At 42.8% G+C, this 20,367-nt stretch overlaps 1 protein-coding gene across 3 annotated transcripts in view; it reads left to right on the top strand.

Annotated features, from left to right (window-relative positions):
* Positions 1-20,367, top strand: part of cacnb3a (calcium channel, voltage-dependent, beta 3a) — a 54,304-nt gene that overhangs the window by 19,164 nt on the left and 14,773 nt on the right. Inside the window, exon 1 of one of the 3 annotated variants that reach the window (XM_036531366.1) lies at positions 9,383-9,438. The exons of the other annotated variants lie outside the window; for them this stretch is intronic. Within the exon in view, the coding sequence (XP_036387259.1) occupies positions 9,394-9,438 (45 nt within the window). The 5' untranslated portion in view covers positions 9,383-9,393. Of the gene's footprint in view, positions 1-9,382; positions 9,439-20,367 lie in introns of those variants that run through there. 3 annotated transcript variants of the gene reach the window in all.

Genomic DNA, 20,367 nt, shown 5'->3' with positions numbered 1-20,367 from the left:
TTCATGTGTTTGTGTGCCTGTGAATATCAGGGATTCTATCACAGATGTAGTGAACAGACAAACAATAAACAACTACTGGAGTTGTTCCTGTTTGCCTCACCACCCATGTTCTTTTATGTCCTTCTTTCTTTCTATCTATCCATCTACCTGTCTTTTCATTCATCTGTCTGTCCTTTGTTCCTCCTCTGTCCTTCTCTCCCCTTTGTCACTCTGTTTGGCGCTCGGTATAACTTGCGCAGTTAGCCAGAGTTGCTGACACAACAGTTATTAATCTGTGTATCTCCGCTATTTGCTATATCAATGTGAAGCACATCCTAAATCCAGTTGCCCTGGAGTGGTGACCTACCTCAATTAGCTTCGTTGCTGCTGTTGTTCTAATGCAGTATGTGATGTGCTGTATGTGATTGCAGAAAAGCAGCACTCAGGTACAGTCTGAATGCCTTTTAGGCTGAGAGACTATTGACAGCTTGGTAATACTGTGAAGTCAGCAGTCTGGGGGTAACATTAGTAGAGGCTCTGGGAAGGGGTGGAAGTGCCTATCCCAGTGGTGTTTGCCACTCAGGAAGACATATCCGTCTGTCCATCTCATTGATTGACCCAGGGATCTGTAAGGCATCTCAGAGCTGGAACCGTCCTCTCTGCAGGCGAGATGACTGCGCTGCATTATGTGGAACGTTTAACATGACCATGTGACAGCAGGAGTCCAGTATTATGAGAAGAGTGGCCTGTCGTCAGGTGTGGCTAGGGGTGGCAGATACATCAGCAACTATGTTGAGAAATGTCTTATCGTAATCTGAATATGGTTTTTTATTTCTGAGCTCTGACTTTTCATAGAGTGCGACCGCTGGCATTAGTTTCACACCCCTGAAGAATGTGTTCGTTAGGTACAGAGAAAGCAGCAATGTGTGTTTATGTGTTATGAGAATGGGAGGAAGAAATGGGTCCAGTTATGAACTTGTGGAATGACAGATGCCACCCTTGGGTTAGAGTAGGTAGTCACAAACTTGATTTTTTTTTGCAACCAATGGGTCCACACCCTTTTAGAAAGACATTGGACAAGAAGGAAAGATACTACTCAAAGTTTTTTGTTTTTCCATCTGGATGGTATTATAAAGCCCTGTTAAAAGGGTTAAGATACACAGTACAGGATAATGGTCCTAGAGTGAAACGATTTTTTTTGTTCCTTCGCTTTTGAACTGAGCAAATCCTTTGTGAACACATCCCCCCCCCCCCCCCCCCCCACACACACACACACACACACACACACACACACACCCTTCCCGGAATTGTCGCGGGCCATGAGAAGTCTTGTGTGAAGAATGATCGCCAGGCAGAGCAGAGGAGAATGAAGAGAGGCTAAATTTAGATGGAGCCGCTCTGAGTCGCGAAACGCTCCGTTTTCCGTCTCTGAACCTCGGGACCGGCGTCCTGTTTGCATGTGTTCCTCTCTGTCCGTCCACGACTTCTCTGTCTTCCCCTTCCCCTCTTTTTTTCCTCTTTCTGTCTATTTCTCTCTTTCTCACTTTCTCTGTCCCATGCTGCCCAGTTATCATTCCAAAAAGATTAATAATCACCATGAAACCACTAATAATCACCATCTAATGGTGAAATCTAATGATGAAAATAACGCCCTCCTCCCCCACCTCCTTCAGCTCAGAAGCAGAGCATCGAGGAGCCAGGCAGCTCCTTCAGTGTGTGCGCTTGTCTCAAACAGGAAAAAAAGCAAAGGTGAACTCCAGCCTGAAGATATTATTACAGAAAGCCATTAGAACAAAGTGCACTTAGTACCAGTCCTTAAGCAGGCAGAGTGGAGTGGGGAGTGGAACAGGCTGCGAATGCAGTGGATTCCATTGCTGGGACCAAGGAGCCTGAGGGCCACCATAAAGCCATGCAGACGGTGGGGTTCAACTGACCCCAGATCAGTCGGTGTGGGGAAGGGGCTTTGGGCAAGAGGCCAATGCCATGCAATCTTATGGTGCACATTGGCCTTAAAATGAAAATGGCATCCAATGACATAGTGAAAATGTGTAATATAGCACAACAAACACTTTAACATGGGGAAGGCATACTTTTAAAAAGCAAATACATGCCCTCAACCACTGTTATATCTGAGAATGTACATGGAATGTAATGGAAGCTTATGTAGCTTATGCACTGTACTGAAGATCTTGCCCTCAGACTGGGGAGGGAAAGGAGTGAACAACGAGGACAAGGGGTACAGAGGCAATAATCACTACTTAACTGTGGGGGGTGGTAGTGTGTAGAGAGGGTGCTGGCCAGGAGACTGGGCTCTGCAAGCACTGTGCTGCAAGCACCATGGTCAGGGCATCAATTATGTATCGGAAATGGCAGTTAAGACAGCTTGCGGCTTGCAGTAACATCATTATGGAGCACTTAGGCTGAGCGCTTTTCTCGCGGTTGCCCCCCTGCACGGCCCATAAATACGGGCTGCAGGGAGCTTCCCTGGCTCTGTGAAATGGAGGGCTCCGAAAGGAAGCAGGGCTAGGGTCCCATGTCCACCTCCGACTCCAGCAACACGTTCCTCATCAGTGAGGTAGGGCTTCGGTGCTCTCCCTACATCCCTCCCTTCCTCTCTCACACTCTCTCTACTCTACCCAAGCTCTCGCTAGCCCTCTCTCCCGTTCCCTCTACCTCTCTCTCTATCTCTGTCTCTTCACTCCCCTTCTCTGGCATCTGCCACATCTGTAGATGGGTGTAGGCCTTTCTCAGCCCTCCCTCTTCCCAGCATGCCATTCCTGTTTTTTTTACCACCTCTCCTGCTCTTATCTGCTTGTCTTTGGCTAATGTGAATCTTTCTCTGAGTCTCTGACCTGTTCATCTTGTGTATTCTTCTTGAATTTCTGTAGTGCACTGCTGTATTTAGGCTGGTGGGGATAAAATCTGTGGAGACCCTCACAGAGGCAAAACTATCTCAGAGGCTAAATGTTAGCTTGAAGAGCAGTGAAGATCTGAAAATCTGCTCAAAGTGTACTGAGGGGAATGGCGAGCTTTTGGTAACACTCGCTGCAGCTCCAGCCCCCTCTGCTGGCTTGACTGTGTCACTGTTTGCAATCTCGGACATTGTGGTTAAGGCTGTGCTCTTCAGTTAGCGCCAAGTTGTTTTGGTATATTTCACTGTGATGTTCTGCACAGTATGAATACATATTAGTGCTGCAACCAATACAATGAAATTTACTGAGCAGCTGACAGCCCTTGTCTTTGTGATTCCCTATTGAACAACCATCCTTAATATGATACCGTACACCCTGAACCAAGAGGTTAAAGGATTCTGAGCATTTTGATCTTCTTATTGATAGTAAGAGTTGGAAGGAATTCAAATTTTGTTGCACATTAATTTGATTATGTATATATTTTTTATCTTTGGAAGGATAAGCAATGTCAGGCAAGGTTCAGTGTTTTCAGACTTCCATCCAATATTGTAAATTGTAGGCATAAACAATTGAGCAAATCAGGTAATTCATGTCATAATTTCTGTCTAAAAGTGTGAAGAAGAGCCTTCACCTCTACCCCAAAAACTGAGTGTTTGATAGTTTAATTGTTGAATTAATTAACTGTTAAATGCCTATTTAGCTGAAGATCATGATTTCACCATTAATAATAATGGTACTCTTCAACTTCATTTAAAATCAATATTTATTGTATGTGTAGGTGTTTAACTGAATTATGGCAGCTGCACCTAAGCTACACCTAAGGAACATTGGCTAACTCCTTTACAGATATTAAAACTATGGTCGATGAAAAATGGATAAATATGTTTCTTTTTTTTTTTCAAAATTGCATGGGCTTTTTGAACATGAGCATTTAGTTTCTTATTGCAGTGACATCACTTTTTAGCAGATTGATCCTCAGCATGCACCATTAAGCTTACCTTGGCGTCCTCTCCTTCTCCTCCCAGGAGAGAGTTCTCACTGCAGGCAGGTGTGTCAAAGTCAATTTACCTGAGGGCAAACGGCAAACCTTCAACCTACCTGGAGGGCTAATGGCATTAGCAGGCAGTGGGGTTAGGAAAATATACATCCACAAACACAAAATTAGAACTCTGTGTACACACCACCACTGAAGCTGCACAGTACTGCTGAAACTAAAGGTGATGAGCGCCCTACTGCTAACGCCTTTGTCCATAGAATTTCTGTCAGCAAACACTGTGCGTCAAACTGTCATTTCAGAAATCTGGACGATACTTGAGAACTGACCCTGAAAGGCAAACGAGCACTAAGAATTGACTGAACATTGACCCAGGAATGATGAATGAGAACTGAGCCACAGGGACATCTTCGAATGGATTAGGTTTAGTGTGCACAGCTTCAGGCCTCCTTTTACTTGCAGTGGTGAATTTGATCCTGTAAATAGGGAGCTCATAGGGATGGATTGCACAGATAGTCCTGTCTATAGATGATTCATTAATAAGAATAAGTTAACTGGGCACATGGAGGCTCACGAGATACTCCACGTTGGCCAGGTATTGGTGGCTTAGCTTAGTATTTCCTTGCATCTAAAAATGTTTATTTTTTTCTTTTTCCAAAAAATGCTTTCAGGGACAGATGGCCAAACGCATAAACCTTTTGAGCAGCAGTCACTTTCTCAAGCAGGTCTGTGACAGAATGTTGTTGTTCATAGATAATGACCCCCATCCGCTTACTCAAGTGACCCAGTCAGTGATGTCAGCAATTTATCACATTGAGAGGGGGCCCCTAGTGAAAGGGACAGGGGGAAGGGGGAAGAGGAGGATTGGAAGTTGCCCGAGGTGAAGACATATCAACGCTGGTCTCTGTTAAGACTGAGCTGCTATGGTGATATTCCAGTGACTATGGCTGAATGGCCGGAGAGGACACTGTGTTGATGTTAGGCAGAAAGTGGGTGGGAGTCTTCCTCCATGTTTTTACAAAGAATGGGGCTATAAAGTGATTCGGCCCAGTACATACACTCACAGCATTCCTCTGTACTCCAGGACATGAATCACCGCGGTAATGTGACTCCTGTGTGATCACAGGCATTTGATTGGCAGCCCTCTCCCAAGGAGGTGGATTTGCATGATCAAGCAGAATTGCACTAGTTGAGTCACACACTGCTATAAAATGAAATCTTGTCGAGTATTATAATATCGTTTTTTAATTGTCTAACAATCTGATAATTCTTTAAATGAGATAAAGTTACTCAAGTCCTGTGCATGTAATACTTAATGAGTTGTTTTGAGGAAGTTTTACTTGCTTCATAAATAACTGCCAGTGCAGTAAAACAGTTGAATTTGTAACAATTTTAATGCATGTTCGCTATTTTTTTTTCTCTAAAAAACATGCCTTAAAATTATGTTACTTGAATTTTCTTACATATATTCTTACAGTGTTCATATCGGGATGCATACAAAAACAGTGATGTTGGCTGTGATTCCTCTGTGTTGCATATGTGCATCCATATGTGCGGAGTAGAGGGTCATCTTCAGCTGTGGGAATGGGGACACCAGGAGCTGGGACGGGGTTAGCATGAGTGACCCTAATGGCTCTCGTGGAGGAGGAAGTAGGATGGGATGTGTAATCCAATCAGCATGTGACTGGCGACTAACATCAGTGAATCAGAGGCCAACTGGTGAACAAAAACACATGAAATGCTGATGGCACAGCAAACATGCAAGCTTACACCCCCTTCTTAGCATGGACTGTGTATGTGGAGGCATGACCAAGGATTTCGGCCACTGACAGCTACCCAGGAGACCCAGAGTAAAGACTTCAACAAGGGAGGGTGAAGGAATTAATGGTAGTTGGAAGTGCAAGAAAGAGCAAAAAAGGGGAAGAGAGGGCGTGGAGGTTGGAGTTGTTTATTGCAAGATACTGGAAGCTGGAGCTGGATTTGGGAAAGGCAGTGAAATTCCAAGAGTCTATATTGCAATCTGAGAACAGCTATAAACAGCTGCATTTGAAATGGGCTAGTTCTTAATTTCATCATTAACACAGCATTAACATGAGACCAAGATGATATTTTCATATCATATTTTAACAAGCAGCTTCTGCGACAGGCATGGGTGTAGAGCAGAGAGGAAATATGGTGAGAGAGATGGGGGGGCGAGTTATGACTTAATAGGAATGGAGCAAGTCAGTGTCCCCCAGCAGAACCTGGTCCACTCAGCTCTTTCATGCCCAAGACGGTACTGAAAACAGAATGGAGGGAAAGCCAATGACAACAAAACCTTTGGTGGCTAGTTGAGGAGGGGGAGTGCAGAGGAAATCAAAGTGACATTTAGGAACATTCTGTGTAACAAAATCTGCAATGGCTAAGGTTCTTGGGAGGAAGTGACACCATTGATTGTGGCTTAAGAGTCATCAAGTGTTTGTTGAAACGCACAATCGTTGCGTGGTGTAGCCAGTGCCACAAACATCACAAAAAAGGACTGAAAATCACAGAGATGTGAGGAAATATGCAGAATAAAATTTAATAAACAGAGGAAAAACAGGAAGCTCCACGATTCCTCCCTGTAAAATGGTAAAATTTCAGGAAGTTTGATGTGTACTTTTGAATATGTGATACTTTAACCTCTTTAAAGTCTCCAGAAGCAATGTTAAAAAGTGCAGCATCTGTATCATGTCAAACCCAAATGGGCGTGGTGAAAAAAGGCTCCAAATCAAGATTTGAGTGTTATGGTCACAAAGCACATAGCATCACATAGAATAGCATTAGCACAAAACATTTTGCATAGCATAGCATCAGATTAAAATGGCTCATGCAATCACATTGGCTGTTTATTGATCAATACACTGAAAAGACCACAACTAAAAGTGCACATGCAATGAGACCTGTAATCCTTACGGATTGTTGAGCAATGTTAAGAGGATTTCATATTGATGATGCCTATATGACATGTTATGTTGACATGTTATTGCATGAGTTTAAGGATACATTTGTAAATCACTTGAGCTGGTTTCTATAATATACACTGAGAGACAAAAAAATCATAGTCATATATTTTTATAGAGTCTACACAGACTAAGGATGAATAATAAAGGGTTTTAATGACCTGCAGAGTGTTTATCAGTTTGAAGTTATTCACTTCCTGTGTTGGTCAGTCATTCAGATATTACAATCTAAATTTTATACCTCCTACATTCTGTTCCACAGCACCTAAGTCATTTTTGTCAACTGTAACCTTTAAAATTTTATTTGTCTCTTACGAAAAATGAGTTTTTCATTCAAAAAACACTTTTTATGCTTTCTAAGAGGCAAATATTAAAATGTCTTTTACAATTTAACATTCATTTTTGATTTGGTGTCATCATCCCATTCCAACAAGGGAAACAATTTCAGAATTATCACAATGAAAACATTATCTTTCATATATTGTCACAGTTAATAATATATCCCTGTTACAACCATCACATTCTTGGCTTTGTTTTGAAAGCTTTAAAATAAAAGGACAATAGTGCTTTTTGGTTACCCCAGCTATTTTTATGCTATAAGACCCTGGTAAAAAAAGTGTGACTGGTTTGTCTAGGTTCGGTTAATGAAAATTCCTCTGCTGAATCTTTGTTTGGAATATAAGTTAAGTGTGTATAAGTAGAGGTACATATTTATTTGCAATTTGACAGAGGTACTGCAGCATTTCTGTTGGTGAGCGGTGGCAGCGTCTGAATTGTTGTTTAGCTTTGTTTCATTTTGCTAGAGCCCACCACTAGTTATTTTAAGGTAAATGTGCTGCAGTTTACATTCTGTTTTCACAGGTAATGCAAACTGATTTGGGGAGGGGGGGTCTTGAAATTGAATATTTTTTTATCTGTTTGAAAGAGCTGCTGCACTTAAGTGCTTTCAGCATAGTTCAGCACTTACCTATAATAGTCTGTGTTGCCACTGTATGTAGTAAAAGTCACCCTTGGCATTTGGTATGTGGAAACATTTTGAATCTTTTTTGTGTGCCTAGTCTTGTGCCCCTACATTCTTCCTGTCTGATCATTTGCTCTCTTAACATTTACCAGCATTTAGCAACACTCTGGCACCTTCAGAATAGCACAAGTGTTTCTGTGTGCTAACGATACGCTAACCCATAGAATAACACAACTTAAACATGCTCAAAGGCAAATAAATAATTAAAGGGAAAATAAATAGTTATAACAGCTTAAAATTCAAAGTGTATGTAAACAGTATTTAACTAATATTAGAACTTAATACAACACATTTTTGGTTCAATTTGATCAACTTTTGCATTGCATGGTAAATTTTGCTGCATGTACAGCAGCTTCAGATCCTGCACTACACAACATGTTTGGGAAACACTTCTTACCAAAACAGTGGTCATTTTCACCATGGATACAGTGGAGTACAGGCCATTTTAAAGCTTTCCTTGCATGGTGTTCTTAGGGGCTCAACGCAGCCAGGCAAACAATTACTGAATACAGTTGAGTGATTATAGAGCTGAACTAGTGAAATCATCTCTAAACATCTACAGAACATGCTCAGCGTGATTCATAAACCCGCCTGTCAAGTCAGTCATTGAGGAATGAAGCAAAGTAGCCTGCAGTATTCCCAGTGACTCATTTGCATACAGTCAGACCCCTCTCTTCCCCATAACCATAGTTGTCTCCTCTCACTGTAGTGTGTGTGTGTGTGTGTGTGTAATTCTATTCCTCAGAGCCTAACTTGGAATGGAGCCTCTCCACCTATCAACAGACAGCACTGCACTGACTCACTGAGAATCCAGGGAAGAGGAGGTTGAGGGGAGGGGTGTGTGTGTGTGTTTGTGTGTGTGTGTGTTTGTGTGTGAGTGTGTATGTGAGTTTGTGTGTGTGTGTGTGTGTGTGTGAGAGAGAGAGTGTGTATGTGAGTGTGTGTGTGTGTGTGTGCGTGTGTGCGTGTGTGTGTACGTGTGTGTGTGTGTGTGCTCACGTGCGCCCGTGTGATAAATGAGCATTGGGCTTGTAAGGAGGGGGAGGTTGGGGTGGTTGGGGGGGAGGTAAGGGGGGGTGTTGAGGGAGGAGAGATGCTTTTGTTCTCAGCTTCTTGATGGCACTGTAGAATGGAGAGAAAATCTATACACCACTGTCTATTTCTGTGTTCTGCTGTTTATTGTGTTCCTGCTCCACATGAGCAAATCTTTCCCCTTAAACAGTTAAGACTGAAGCAGGGGGTAAAAGTAAACCTTGGCTACTCTCGCCCACTGTTCCTCTAAATTCTTTATATAGAGGCAAGGGGTGGGGTGTGCAAACTCCTGTGTGTGTGTGTATGTGTGTGTGTGTGTGTGTGTGTGTGTGTGTGTGTGTAAGCGTGCATGCATGTGTGTTAGCCTTTTTGTAAGTGTGATTGAAACTGCTATAAACACACACACGCACACACACACACGCACACACAGGAGCGCACACGCCCCGCCCCTTCCCTCTCTGATACGGGATCCCTATGTATAATCATTTGTACCTCCATGGAGCTGAGGACGTGGAGCTGGTGAGTTGCATGTTGCGCTCTTTCTGCGGTGCGGGGCTGGCTTGGCGGCAGAGGAGAGGAGAGGAGAGGGAGAGGAGAGGGAGAGGGAGAGGGCGTGGGTTCGGCGCGCGCTGGCACGCAGCGCCCCCTCCCTCCTCTCCTCGCCTCGCGCCGCCGGAGCCGTTAGCGGCGATGCGCTCTGGTCTGCGGCAGGCTCTCTCCGCTGTGTGTGGGTGTGTTTAATGCAACAGAACGAGGCGCAGTCCAGGGAAGCGGCAGGGAGTGGGAGTTATTGTGATCCAGGCTGAGTCGGATTGCCTCTTAGGAGGCTGTGTCTTTCTGCACCGCTGCATTATATAATGCCTCGCTGTTTGCTGTAGCAAAGAGAGGGGGAGATGCCGTTCCAATGATTTGATTGTGAGAGCCGTACTGTCAGTGCATACTGCGAGGGGTCATGTCATCTGTCAGAGGGACTCAATCTCGTGTATTTTGATCTAGAGTTGCATGGCCGATTTGCAGTTCACATTTGCACACATAACATCATGCATGGACCACTACTGTAACATAGTGTAATGCTACTGTAACGTATTGTCACACATGTAGTACTACTGTAACATAATGGACTGTAATGCCACTGTGACGTGTTGTAATACTATTGTAAGGAAATGTCACAAGCAAACACCAGTGTGGCATAATGTGACACTGCTGTCTACATTTACATCTGTAAAATGGCAGAAAAATGGAAAATATGACAACATATCTTCAATATGTCAGCGATAAACTGCATGCAAAGCATGGGCAAGCTACTAGCAACCAATCAAGTTTATAGAGGAAAGGGCAATACTTATCAATGGAGGCTTCTATAATGTGACCAAAAAAAAAATGGAGCTCAGAAAAGCTCAAAGGTTCATTATGAGTTGCATGTTTGGAAGCAGGCTCCCAGGTACCAGTTCCAGTCAGGTAAGGACACATCTCCAGGTGAGAGAGGGGGAGAGGTTAAGAGGCATTGACAGGGGCCTTAAAGAGTGAAAGCAGCCCTTCCCTCTCAGGTTCTTTCCCCTCTCTCACCATGCGGCACGCTTTGTCTCAGGCTGTGTTATTTAGAGCTGACAGAATCAGGGCTGAGCTTCCTGTAAAGAGCCAAAGATAGGCTAGCAGCATCCCCTACTGCACCAAGAACAAGACCTCTCTGTGTCTGTATCTGTCTTAAGATGCACGCACGGAGCACCAAGAGCAAGATTTCTCTCTTTCTCTATCTTAATCTACATACACTGAGCATAAAATACAAGACCTCTACCTGTGTCTCTATCTGTCTTAAGATGCACACACAGAGCACCAAAAACAAGATTTCTCTTTGTCTCTGTCTGTCTTACGATACACACTGAACACTAATAACAAGACCGCTCTCTGTCTCTGTCTGTCTTAAGATACACACTGAACATCAACAGTAAGACCTCACTCTGTGTCTATCTGTCTTAATCTATACACAGAGATCATAAAGAACAAGGCCTCTCTCTGTCTCTGTGTATGCACATTTTTTAATAATACACATACATTATTAACATGTAAGGATTTTGTGTATTGGTCAAATGCTATCGCCATCAGTTTGATTAAGTGACTTAGATTTTTCACATCAGCGCTATATCACCTCATTGGACAAAGGGGACTGGGCAGAGGTGATGAAGTCATTTTACCTGTTGAATATCAAGTGCAATGAAAATCAAGAAGGCAAACCAGTGAGGAAGATGCTCTGCTTATCAGGAGAGCATCAACCTTGTGCCACCGGTTGGACCCAGTCCTCTCACTTCTATTTTTCACCTTGGGGGTTCACAGCTGGCAACCTCTGACTTTGCAAGGCATTGCAGCTAAATTCAGCCCCATAAGTAATGGGGCAGTGGTCTGGTTGACATCAGAAAGTGGGGGGCATAATGGTTCCTTTCTGTACTTCTCCTTCTTGATTTTCACCCAGTGAAGTCACCTTGTCACCTGTGCTCAATCACCTCTCCCACCAAGGTAACATGGTTCTCGTGCTACAGCTGGAGTCACAGTGTCACAGTCTGTCAGGAAGGATCAATTACTCAAGCTGACACCGCAAAATATTTAACTGACATCCAAATCCCATATACTTTATGTATCTAAAATATGCATGCCTAAAAAGTTAATGTTGAGAAGTATGTTTATAGCTACATTAGTATCTGTAACTGTTTGAAGGTGCATTGGAATATGCAATGAAAATGGAGGAAATGTACGATTCACTTGAATGGTGACATCCCTCATAAGGTTACCAGGAAGTGGAAAATAGGCAGCATATTCCCCAGCCAGTGTTACAGGGCAGCTCTCTTTCTCATTTGTGAGTTCTGTGTTTTGTTTCTTCTCTTTTTTTGTCTGGAAACTCCAGGCATGTCAGGCATGCTTTGATATTAAAATTATATCTATGGCATATATTCTAAACAAGGGGTTCAACTGAAAATGATGGGAGGAGACAGAAGATATGGGGGATTGGGGTGTGTGTGCATGTGTGTGCATGTTGGGGGTGTGGGGGGAGGATGGGAGGCACAGAGGAGGAAGGAGAGGCGAGAGGAAAATGATGCCGTTGCTGTTGTGCTATATTTGGCTCGCCCGAGCACTCGTGTGGGTGTGAACCGAGCTCTGTCTGCCACGTGAGGCGTCTCCAGCATCTGCAAACAGCTGTGCCAGCACGGGACGGGGCGCCTCAGGGAGGAGAGGAGAGCCGGAACCCTGCGGAGAGGCCAGCGACTTCCCCGGGGTCCACATTTAGGGACGTGCGCTAGGGTCAAAGAGAGGAGAGAGGGGTCAAGCGTGGAATAGTGGGTATTGTTTGTCGGGCCATCAACAGCTGTGCCTGATTTAAGCACCTGTCATACACCTGCTGCTAATTGCCAGGCTCTTGTGACTACTTTTCTAGGGCATATTCACTTTGTAGTCTCCACGTGCATCCCCAATGCCTTGGCAATGCTGCTGTTCAGATACCTGCAGCGTGAAGGCTGATGTGTTCGAAATACAGTACACGTGAGGGAGCAATGTTGCATTTCTCTGGCGAGAAAAGTCCAGGAAGTGTGTACTCTTTGCAAAACACACAGTACTGCGGGGCCTCCAGAGCACGGCAGTTATATCTGCGTATTTCAACACGGGCTCCACATAGTCCCTAAGACACAACAATAAAGTTGTGCTAACGAGCTGTTGAGGAGAACCGAACGGTCTTTGTTTTTGTGGGTAACTATCCCAGCGGATAACGATGCTGTTTCCTAAGCACCACCCGGCTTTGGAATTCAGCCTTTACTGCTTTTCTTTGCCAGGTCACCCGTGGCTGTTTGCCCTGTGTTTGATTAATTATGTCTGGGAGAGGTGTACAGTGTTTCCAGTCTGCTGGGCAGACAGAGAGAGGTGAGGGGAGAGGACGGGGGGGTGCTCAGGCAGGTAATTATCAGCAGTGGCCAGCAGGGAAACGCATCATCTCCCTCAAATAGCCAGAGGGTATCGAGGGGCACGGCCCTGTGTCACAGAGGAGCTCTTTATAATTACAGTTACAGCACTGGCAGCTATCATTGCAGAGGAACAGCCTAATGGCCCAAAACATCTGTGCAATTAACCTCGCTGCTACGCTTGCCCCGCACAGGGGGCTTCTGGGATAGTGCGCTGGGAACCAGATGGAGGCTTAATTGTTGTTGTGCTGGGACTTGCTGAAACTCACAGGGGTTGGGCAATGGTACAGTAAAGCTTACGACAGCCTCTAATTCCACCATCAGCATGTTCCACTGGCTGAGGGGACAAATTTGTCCATGTGCCAAGCTCTTAAACACTGGGCAGTGGTGGCAAGGCTTGCTGTAAAAGGGCCAGGCTGAGCCTCCTCCAGAAGGACATGGATCCCGTACATCAGTGCACTTGTGCGTTACCACAGAGCAGGCACGTGTGTAATTGAAAGGAGTCGCTGCAGGTGTAAGGCCCAGTCGCACTGATCATACAAGGCATGTGTTGCTTCTGTTGGTAGCTGGCAGCTGGCAGTGAGCAGGGATGGAAAATCTGGCTTTGGTTGGTCATGAGAGCAGACTCAAACCAATCAGTGTGTCTCTCAGGGCTGGCTGGTTTTATCGCCATTCATAAGGACCCGTTTGCCCATTAGCACAGGAATGGAGAGACCTGCTCTGTTTTTTTTCCTATTTAAAAATGAACAGTGCAACAAGGCCAGGATGAAGCACCAAAACACATTCAAAGGAAATAAGGAGAAAACTAAAACCAATACAAGTACGGACTTAGTAATGAGCTGAGAAGTGCTTAATCAGTAGAAATACAAAGCACTGTATCAGCTTAGTTTAACTGCCTGGGAGAGCTAAATATGCTAATGTTGGCACTTTCCCTTCTCTTCCTTTCTGTTGAATACTGTTAATAATAGATTGCAATGTGAGTGTTTACCCACCTCCTCCTCACTGCTCCAGCTGTGCTGCTGAGCTGAAGGTGGGGCGGAGCTGATGGCAGCTTGGGGGCGTGGCCAAGCAGTCCATGCACATAGTAGTGCTGAAGGCGGGGCTCAGAGGCCCCTCCCACTTTCCCACTCCTGCCACAGGGTTCATGAGCTTCTGAGGGAATATTTTCAAAAGACGCCGTCTAACAAATAAATAATCTGACGCTGAACACATTCAACTTTGTGGTTGATGCGTTGTTTGAAAGGACACATAATGCTGTTTGCCGGCCGGCCACTGGCTAAAACTGCTGTATGTGTGTGCCATTTGAGTTATGACAAACACAGACGAATAGAATGCAATGTAGTTCATGCAAATTATGATTCTTATTGTGCTACTTACAACTCGAATCAGCTATCTGTTGAAGACTGCAGACAGTCCACACTAAGTGGATGTGATGTCTGATCCAGAGGCTACTGAGTACTGACAGAAACAGAACTTCATTTTAGTTTCAAAGAAAATAGCAAAGCTATGCATGACTGAAAATTAAACATGACCATAAAGATATATTCATTTATGAATACAAGAGCTGAAAGACAGATCCACAAACTAATCAAATTATTGAGTGACTTTGAGCTCTTGAGCTCAAAAGTTAAATGCTGCATAATCCATGGATATGTGTATGTAACTGAGCCACTGAGAAGGGGAATATTGGCATGGCATGCTTCAGGCAATTTTTTGTGAAATTTGTATTTGCAGTGTATAGTGTAGAACTTGTAGTGCAGTAGTTTTATATGGGTGGGCCATCATGCTCTACCAGCATGAACATTGTTAACGCTAATAAACTGAATTCCAGAACTATTGCCAGCAATTGCTTCCATGTAAGATAAAGCTGTTCTTGCCATATGATGTTATTGTTTTATATTTTCCTTACATTTCTGTTTCCAGTTCACAGTGGTTTGCTTCAGCTTTACCTATAAGGACGCTGTATTGCTGATAGCTGTATTAGAAGTCATGACAAGTCCTAGTCATGGAGACTTGCAGTGACAGCAGGCTTTCAATCCAGGCCACACTTAACCCCCCTGGAACAACAAATGATTACCTTTGAATGAACCAGCTTTGTGCCCCTGCCCAGCTGAGCTGAAGTGATGTGACATTAGGTTATGTTAATGGAGACAAGCACTGAGCTGGCTCAAACTGCCATCATTTTGAAGGGGCCAGCAGAGGAGCAGCCCATCCATCCATCCCTGTACAATTAGACCTGTAGGAATTTATTCATACTGTTGAAATGTGCACAGCATACATACATACATATTTACACATGGAAACAAAAGACAAAAGGAAGAGTCTCAAAATGAAGAAGCAGTTGCCACAAGGATATCCTTCAGTTAATGCAGAGCTAGAGCTTAACTGTATAAATGGATCTACAAGTTACAATTTTAAGAGGATTATGTAACAGATGTGTGATCAAGTGGATCACATCCTGTGCCCTGCTGATGTGCCTGTGTGTGTGTGTGTAAGGGGAGAACATTTGGTGTGTTGTGTGTTAAAACCACGCGGTGACTGGAGAAATGGGAAAAGGAGACAAACACCAGATTTGGGGAAATAGTAGTCTGCAAAGATCGCATTTGCATGACACGATTCTGTTGCTTTTTCAGCTAATTTTTTATAGTTCAGCACTGAGGCAAAAAACTGAAAATAAACAGAGTCCTCCCCTTGGTTGAAGTCAGACCGCGCTTCTGTTTTCGTTCGCTCTTTCCTCTCCTGTTTATAATGTTGTTCGGCATTGCACGGCGGTCTATTGACATGAGCGAAATACGAGAGGGCGTTTAGCCCGTGTTCGGCTCCTGCTCCGACTTGCTCTATTACGGTCAACCTTCGGCTGAGCTCCCCGCGTTTCAACAGCGATCGGCGAGGCAAGGCTTGCGATCCTGGGAGCACAGGGATGGAATGAGAAGCAGGCGTTTCCAGATCAGCGCGCCGACACTCAGAAGAAAGCAGGGACCTCGAGAGCAGACACACGAGCAGGCTGAGCTGGGTATCCGCAACTTAAGGTAGGGAACAGAGGGGCTTCGGCGTGCCGTTTTTACTGTGGGTGACGAAAGGGTTAACTGGCAGGCTGCAGGTCTGCATTACTGACTCGCCCACTGAAGAAGACCACAGTCAAATTAGCTGGAGGAGCAATATTAATTTTATTGATAATGATGTTTATTTTTCAAAGGCTCCAAGGTGCTTTGCAACCAATAACAAGAAAAAAAACATGTTTTGTAATGATAATTGTGAACACTAACAACGGTATGACCTATTTATACATTTGACGCACGTGTCAGTCGCAGTATGTTGGAAACGTGTTTGCCAATAGTAAATGCTCCGATCAACACAACTGCTGTCGAAAGTTTCAAATGAACCATTTCAAAGCCTTATCTACACAGTTAAAAACATTTGAACACATTAAGTCATTTAAAAGCATGTACAAATGGTCAGTTTCGTGCCAAAAGGTAAACACATACAAATGCCTGTGTGTCAATAAATACTGCCTACAAAAGAGTTAATAATAAGGTGCGTGCATACACAAAATTCAACATAGGCAAAGAACAGACCCCAGAAACCCACAAATGTATTAGTAGTGGCAGATAGCCGTGTATGCAACAAACTCGTTCATCTTTGAAGATCATGTTTGTAAGCATGTCAGTATATGGACAATTTAGAGTAAAAATCCAAAACAGTGAAACATACCCAGTTCATCAATTAAATCCTTAGTTTGGAACATGTTGGATGAAATATCCATGTCCATTCGTGCTGCAGAAGTTTCTGTGTTGTCAGATTAATGGGACATTGCTTGATTACTCCATCGAAGAAATTTCTACGTTGTCAAAGTAGCAGGACATTGCTGCTTGCTCCATCCACAGTTCACCCCATTTTACATATTTATCATGTGTAACTGATTAACTGCTGATGTCTCCTCAACGTAGACAACGTAAACGTGAGCTGGAAAGGACTACAGGTGGCCAAGTGTGGGGGCATTGTCCAAGATATGGATGAGAAAGTGGAGAAAGTGATCCAACACAGAGCTTTAGAAAGAAAAGGAGATGTTGTCGTTTTGACCGAGGTTTGAGGACTGATATCTGAAACTGGAGAGTACCCTAAAATTGATTTTGTACCTGGAGTTGTCTGTGCCGAGGCAAATGGGGGAATGTATGTCTATCCCCGAGGCTGGGTTCACAAAATAACTGAAAAACAATATTCCTAAAAAGTGCTGATGGTAATTTTTGAAACTGAACCCTGAATACTTTGACCCAATTCTAGAAGTCTGTCTAAATATCTCAGAACTTGATTTGCATCGGTGTAGGGGAAAATGTAACCAGCTTTGTAACAACTGGATTTCGCAACAGATATCACAACTTTGCTGATCCTCCTCCAGCTTTACATCCTCCTCCAGCTAATCATCAGATGATTAGCTGGAGGAGGATGTACTGCAATTTCCTGTCATCACCTGCCAATAGTGGTAGAATGCAGATGTGATGTATTGATGTGAAGATGTGAAGCATGCAGTTTATTAGATATGATTTTTATTTTAGTTTCAGGATAGGACATCCCACCCTGAATCTCCCTTGCAAATCCTTTTTTTAAATTAGATTGAATGTTTACAATGGTCAGCATTATGTATCAAGAGGAAATCAAGTTATTTTTTAGTCATTTACACACAGCCCCTGCTTTCACAAAACAATGTGTTCCTGGAAACCCTGTCATAAACCAGATTTTCAGGAATTGAATTTTATCCCGCTGGCTTATGTTCCTGAACATAAGCCAACATAAGCATAGAAGTAAATTTTTCTCAACAAAAGGCTAGACATACTTAGGCTTAAGTCAAAACTTTATAAGATACTAATAAATATTTCTAGGTAAGAAATATACATATGAAGTACAGTATAAATGTTCAGTATTGTGGTATGCATGTGCAACAGAGCAGGTACACAGCAGGAAATGGAAAACAGCAAAACACAGTTCATGGTCTCTGGGCTGGCATTTGGCAAGGCAGGCAAAACTATGCACACATGCACAAAGGATAAAATACACCATCTTCAGCTCCAAAAAACTGAAGCAGAGGCATTTCTATATATTCTATGGAACAATGGTTTGCCCCCATTTGACTTATAGGCTAAGTCAGCTTATGTTAGCTGCTGATAAAATTAATCAGTTGTTAAAAAGATAAAATGCAATTTCATTGGTTTCTTGGGTTCGTCATTCTTTCCCTAACCCAAGCTAGCCTTTGTGTGTGTGTGTGTGCATTGTGTTAATTTAAATATAGTTTAACTGTTTAACAGTAAAGTACAGATCTCCTGGGGTGCTTGTTAAACATTTGTTTTGTAATGCTTTAGTGTGCTATAGTTTACTTTTCTAAATAACATGATTACAATAACATTCCTTTGTAGTGCAGAGAGTATCCAAAGTTGGCCTCAGTGCCCCGAGGACAGGCAATGATAACTGTGAGAAGCAATAGCTGAAATTTATATATATTTTAAACTTTTTTTGCTGTTGTTATTTTTATTTATTTTGGTCATTTTGCCATTTTTTTTTTACATTTTCATTTAATATGTTTTATCCCCATCATTTTATGAAACTTTCCTATGATAATTTGTCAAAATAAATATGCGTTTCATGATTTGTAACTTGTAACTAACATGTAACATGACTAATATCCTTGGAACAACCAGAAAACTGGACCAACAAAATTCTGTAAACCTTCAGATTGAATTCACATTGAATATTAATGCAACCAAAAAACCATTCTGGGAATGTCCTCCAAAAGCTGAAATGAACATTCTGGGAAGATTGAAAAAAAAATAAAAAGAAAAAAAAAAAAAAACACACACACACACACACACACACACACACACACACACACACACACACACACACACACACACACACACACACAACACTGTAGGGAATAACTTCCTGAACTTTCTGGCCAGGATAACTCACCAGCCAGTTATTTCATTAATGAAGCAGAAGTACACCAGACCATAAAAGGAAACAGCAATAAATCTATTCACTAGGGCCAGTTGTGCTGGGAAAGATTTCTAAAACAATGTCCAAATCAAGTCCAAATGAAGCGCACATGTACAGTAATGGTCATTTCTCAATTAAGTGCCACAGCCAGAAGGGTCATTTCTCAGAATAAGGGTTCATGGCCAGTGAAGATTTGGGTTGTTTCCCTTCAAATGTCCCTCTGAGCAATCTCCTACATGCCCCCCCCCCCCCCCCCTTCAGGCATTGCACTAGACCTTGTTGCATTCCCTGTCTTTATGGGAGGCTGATGAGGGAAGTGATACTAATTTCCATTTAGTTTATTCTCAGTGAGTGTTGTACAGCCATCTTGCCAGTATATATGTATATATATATATATATCCCCAGCAGGATCGCTACCCTCGAAGGCTGGTGCTACCATCAACTAGCCACTAGCAAGAAAGTAGAATCGCTACAAAACACAACTGTTTTCCAATGCTCATTAATAAAAGAATGGAAATATTATTGAAACCACTGATGTAATCTGCTAGCAACTCTGTAAATTCTCACCAAGTCCCACTTCCTTAGACTTATAATGAATTTTTGGAAGCAGAGCGATTGTCTCTGTAAGTTGATTGTATGCAGAATGCAGACTAAATAGTTAGAATGTACTTTTCTGTGGTGTATATTAAGTGATTATTCTAGGGTGTCCTATTAGCACTCTGTCTAAATGTCTGAGATATATTTTTATTCACTTAAAAGAATTAATTCCATGATAAACTTTAAAATGTATTTGACAATTTTAGGATGTCTTATTTTGGACTTGTATATGAACATCAGTGATATTTACTTTTTAATTACATTGTGATATTGTTATAAACTGTATGGATATGATAAAGCCTCTTGAAAGAAGGAGTCTTATTTTTGAAGGGGTCCTCTAAGGATGAGACAAACACAATTAAAATCCAGTAGGAAAAGTGCTTAGCAATGCAAATGATTGTCATGTAATTAATCAAAGGAATGCACAGGCTGTGCTATGATTAGTATGTCATGCTGATTATGGTCAGTATGTCATCAATATGCTGCTTTCATATTAAAAATTATTTTGCACATTTTGCACTGAACATGTGCACAGTGAGCAAGTCTCCTTACTGTTTTGAAATTTTAAATATTTATATTTATATTTAAAGGCCACACCCTTAGCCTGTCACAACATTCATGATTCCCATCATTCCTGAGAAAGAGGAATAAGGTGTTAATGATTCACATACCGAGTTTACTTGAGGTATTTTTAAATGACATGATGTGTCTGGCTCCAACATTTGTATAAATGCCTTCACTGGATGGAGGGATGTTAGAGTGGCTTATAGTATGACTACTGTCAGAGCTCTCTGGCTGTAAGTACATAGTGGGTTGCCTGCAATGACCTTTGACCTGAGGCCTGTTGGGGGATACCCCTGCCTGGCAACTTGGTCCCAGTGCAGAACTAATCACAAACTTTTCTTCTTTTCTCTTGCCTCTC

Source organism: Megalops cyprinoides, chromosome 6 (genome assembly GCF_013368585.1).
Source record: "Megalops cyprinoides isolate fMegCyp1 chromosome 6, fMegCyp1.pri, whole genome shotgun sequence".
NCBI lineage: Eukaryota > Metazoa > Chordata > Actinopteri > Elopiformes > Megalopidae > Megalops > Megalops cyprinoides.
This window is presented reverse-complemented; position numbering and strand designations above follow the sequence as displayed.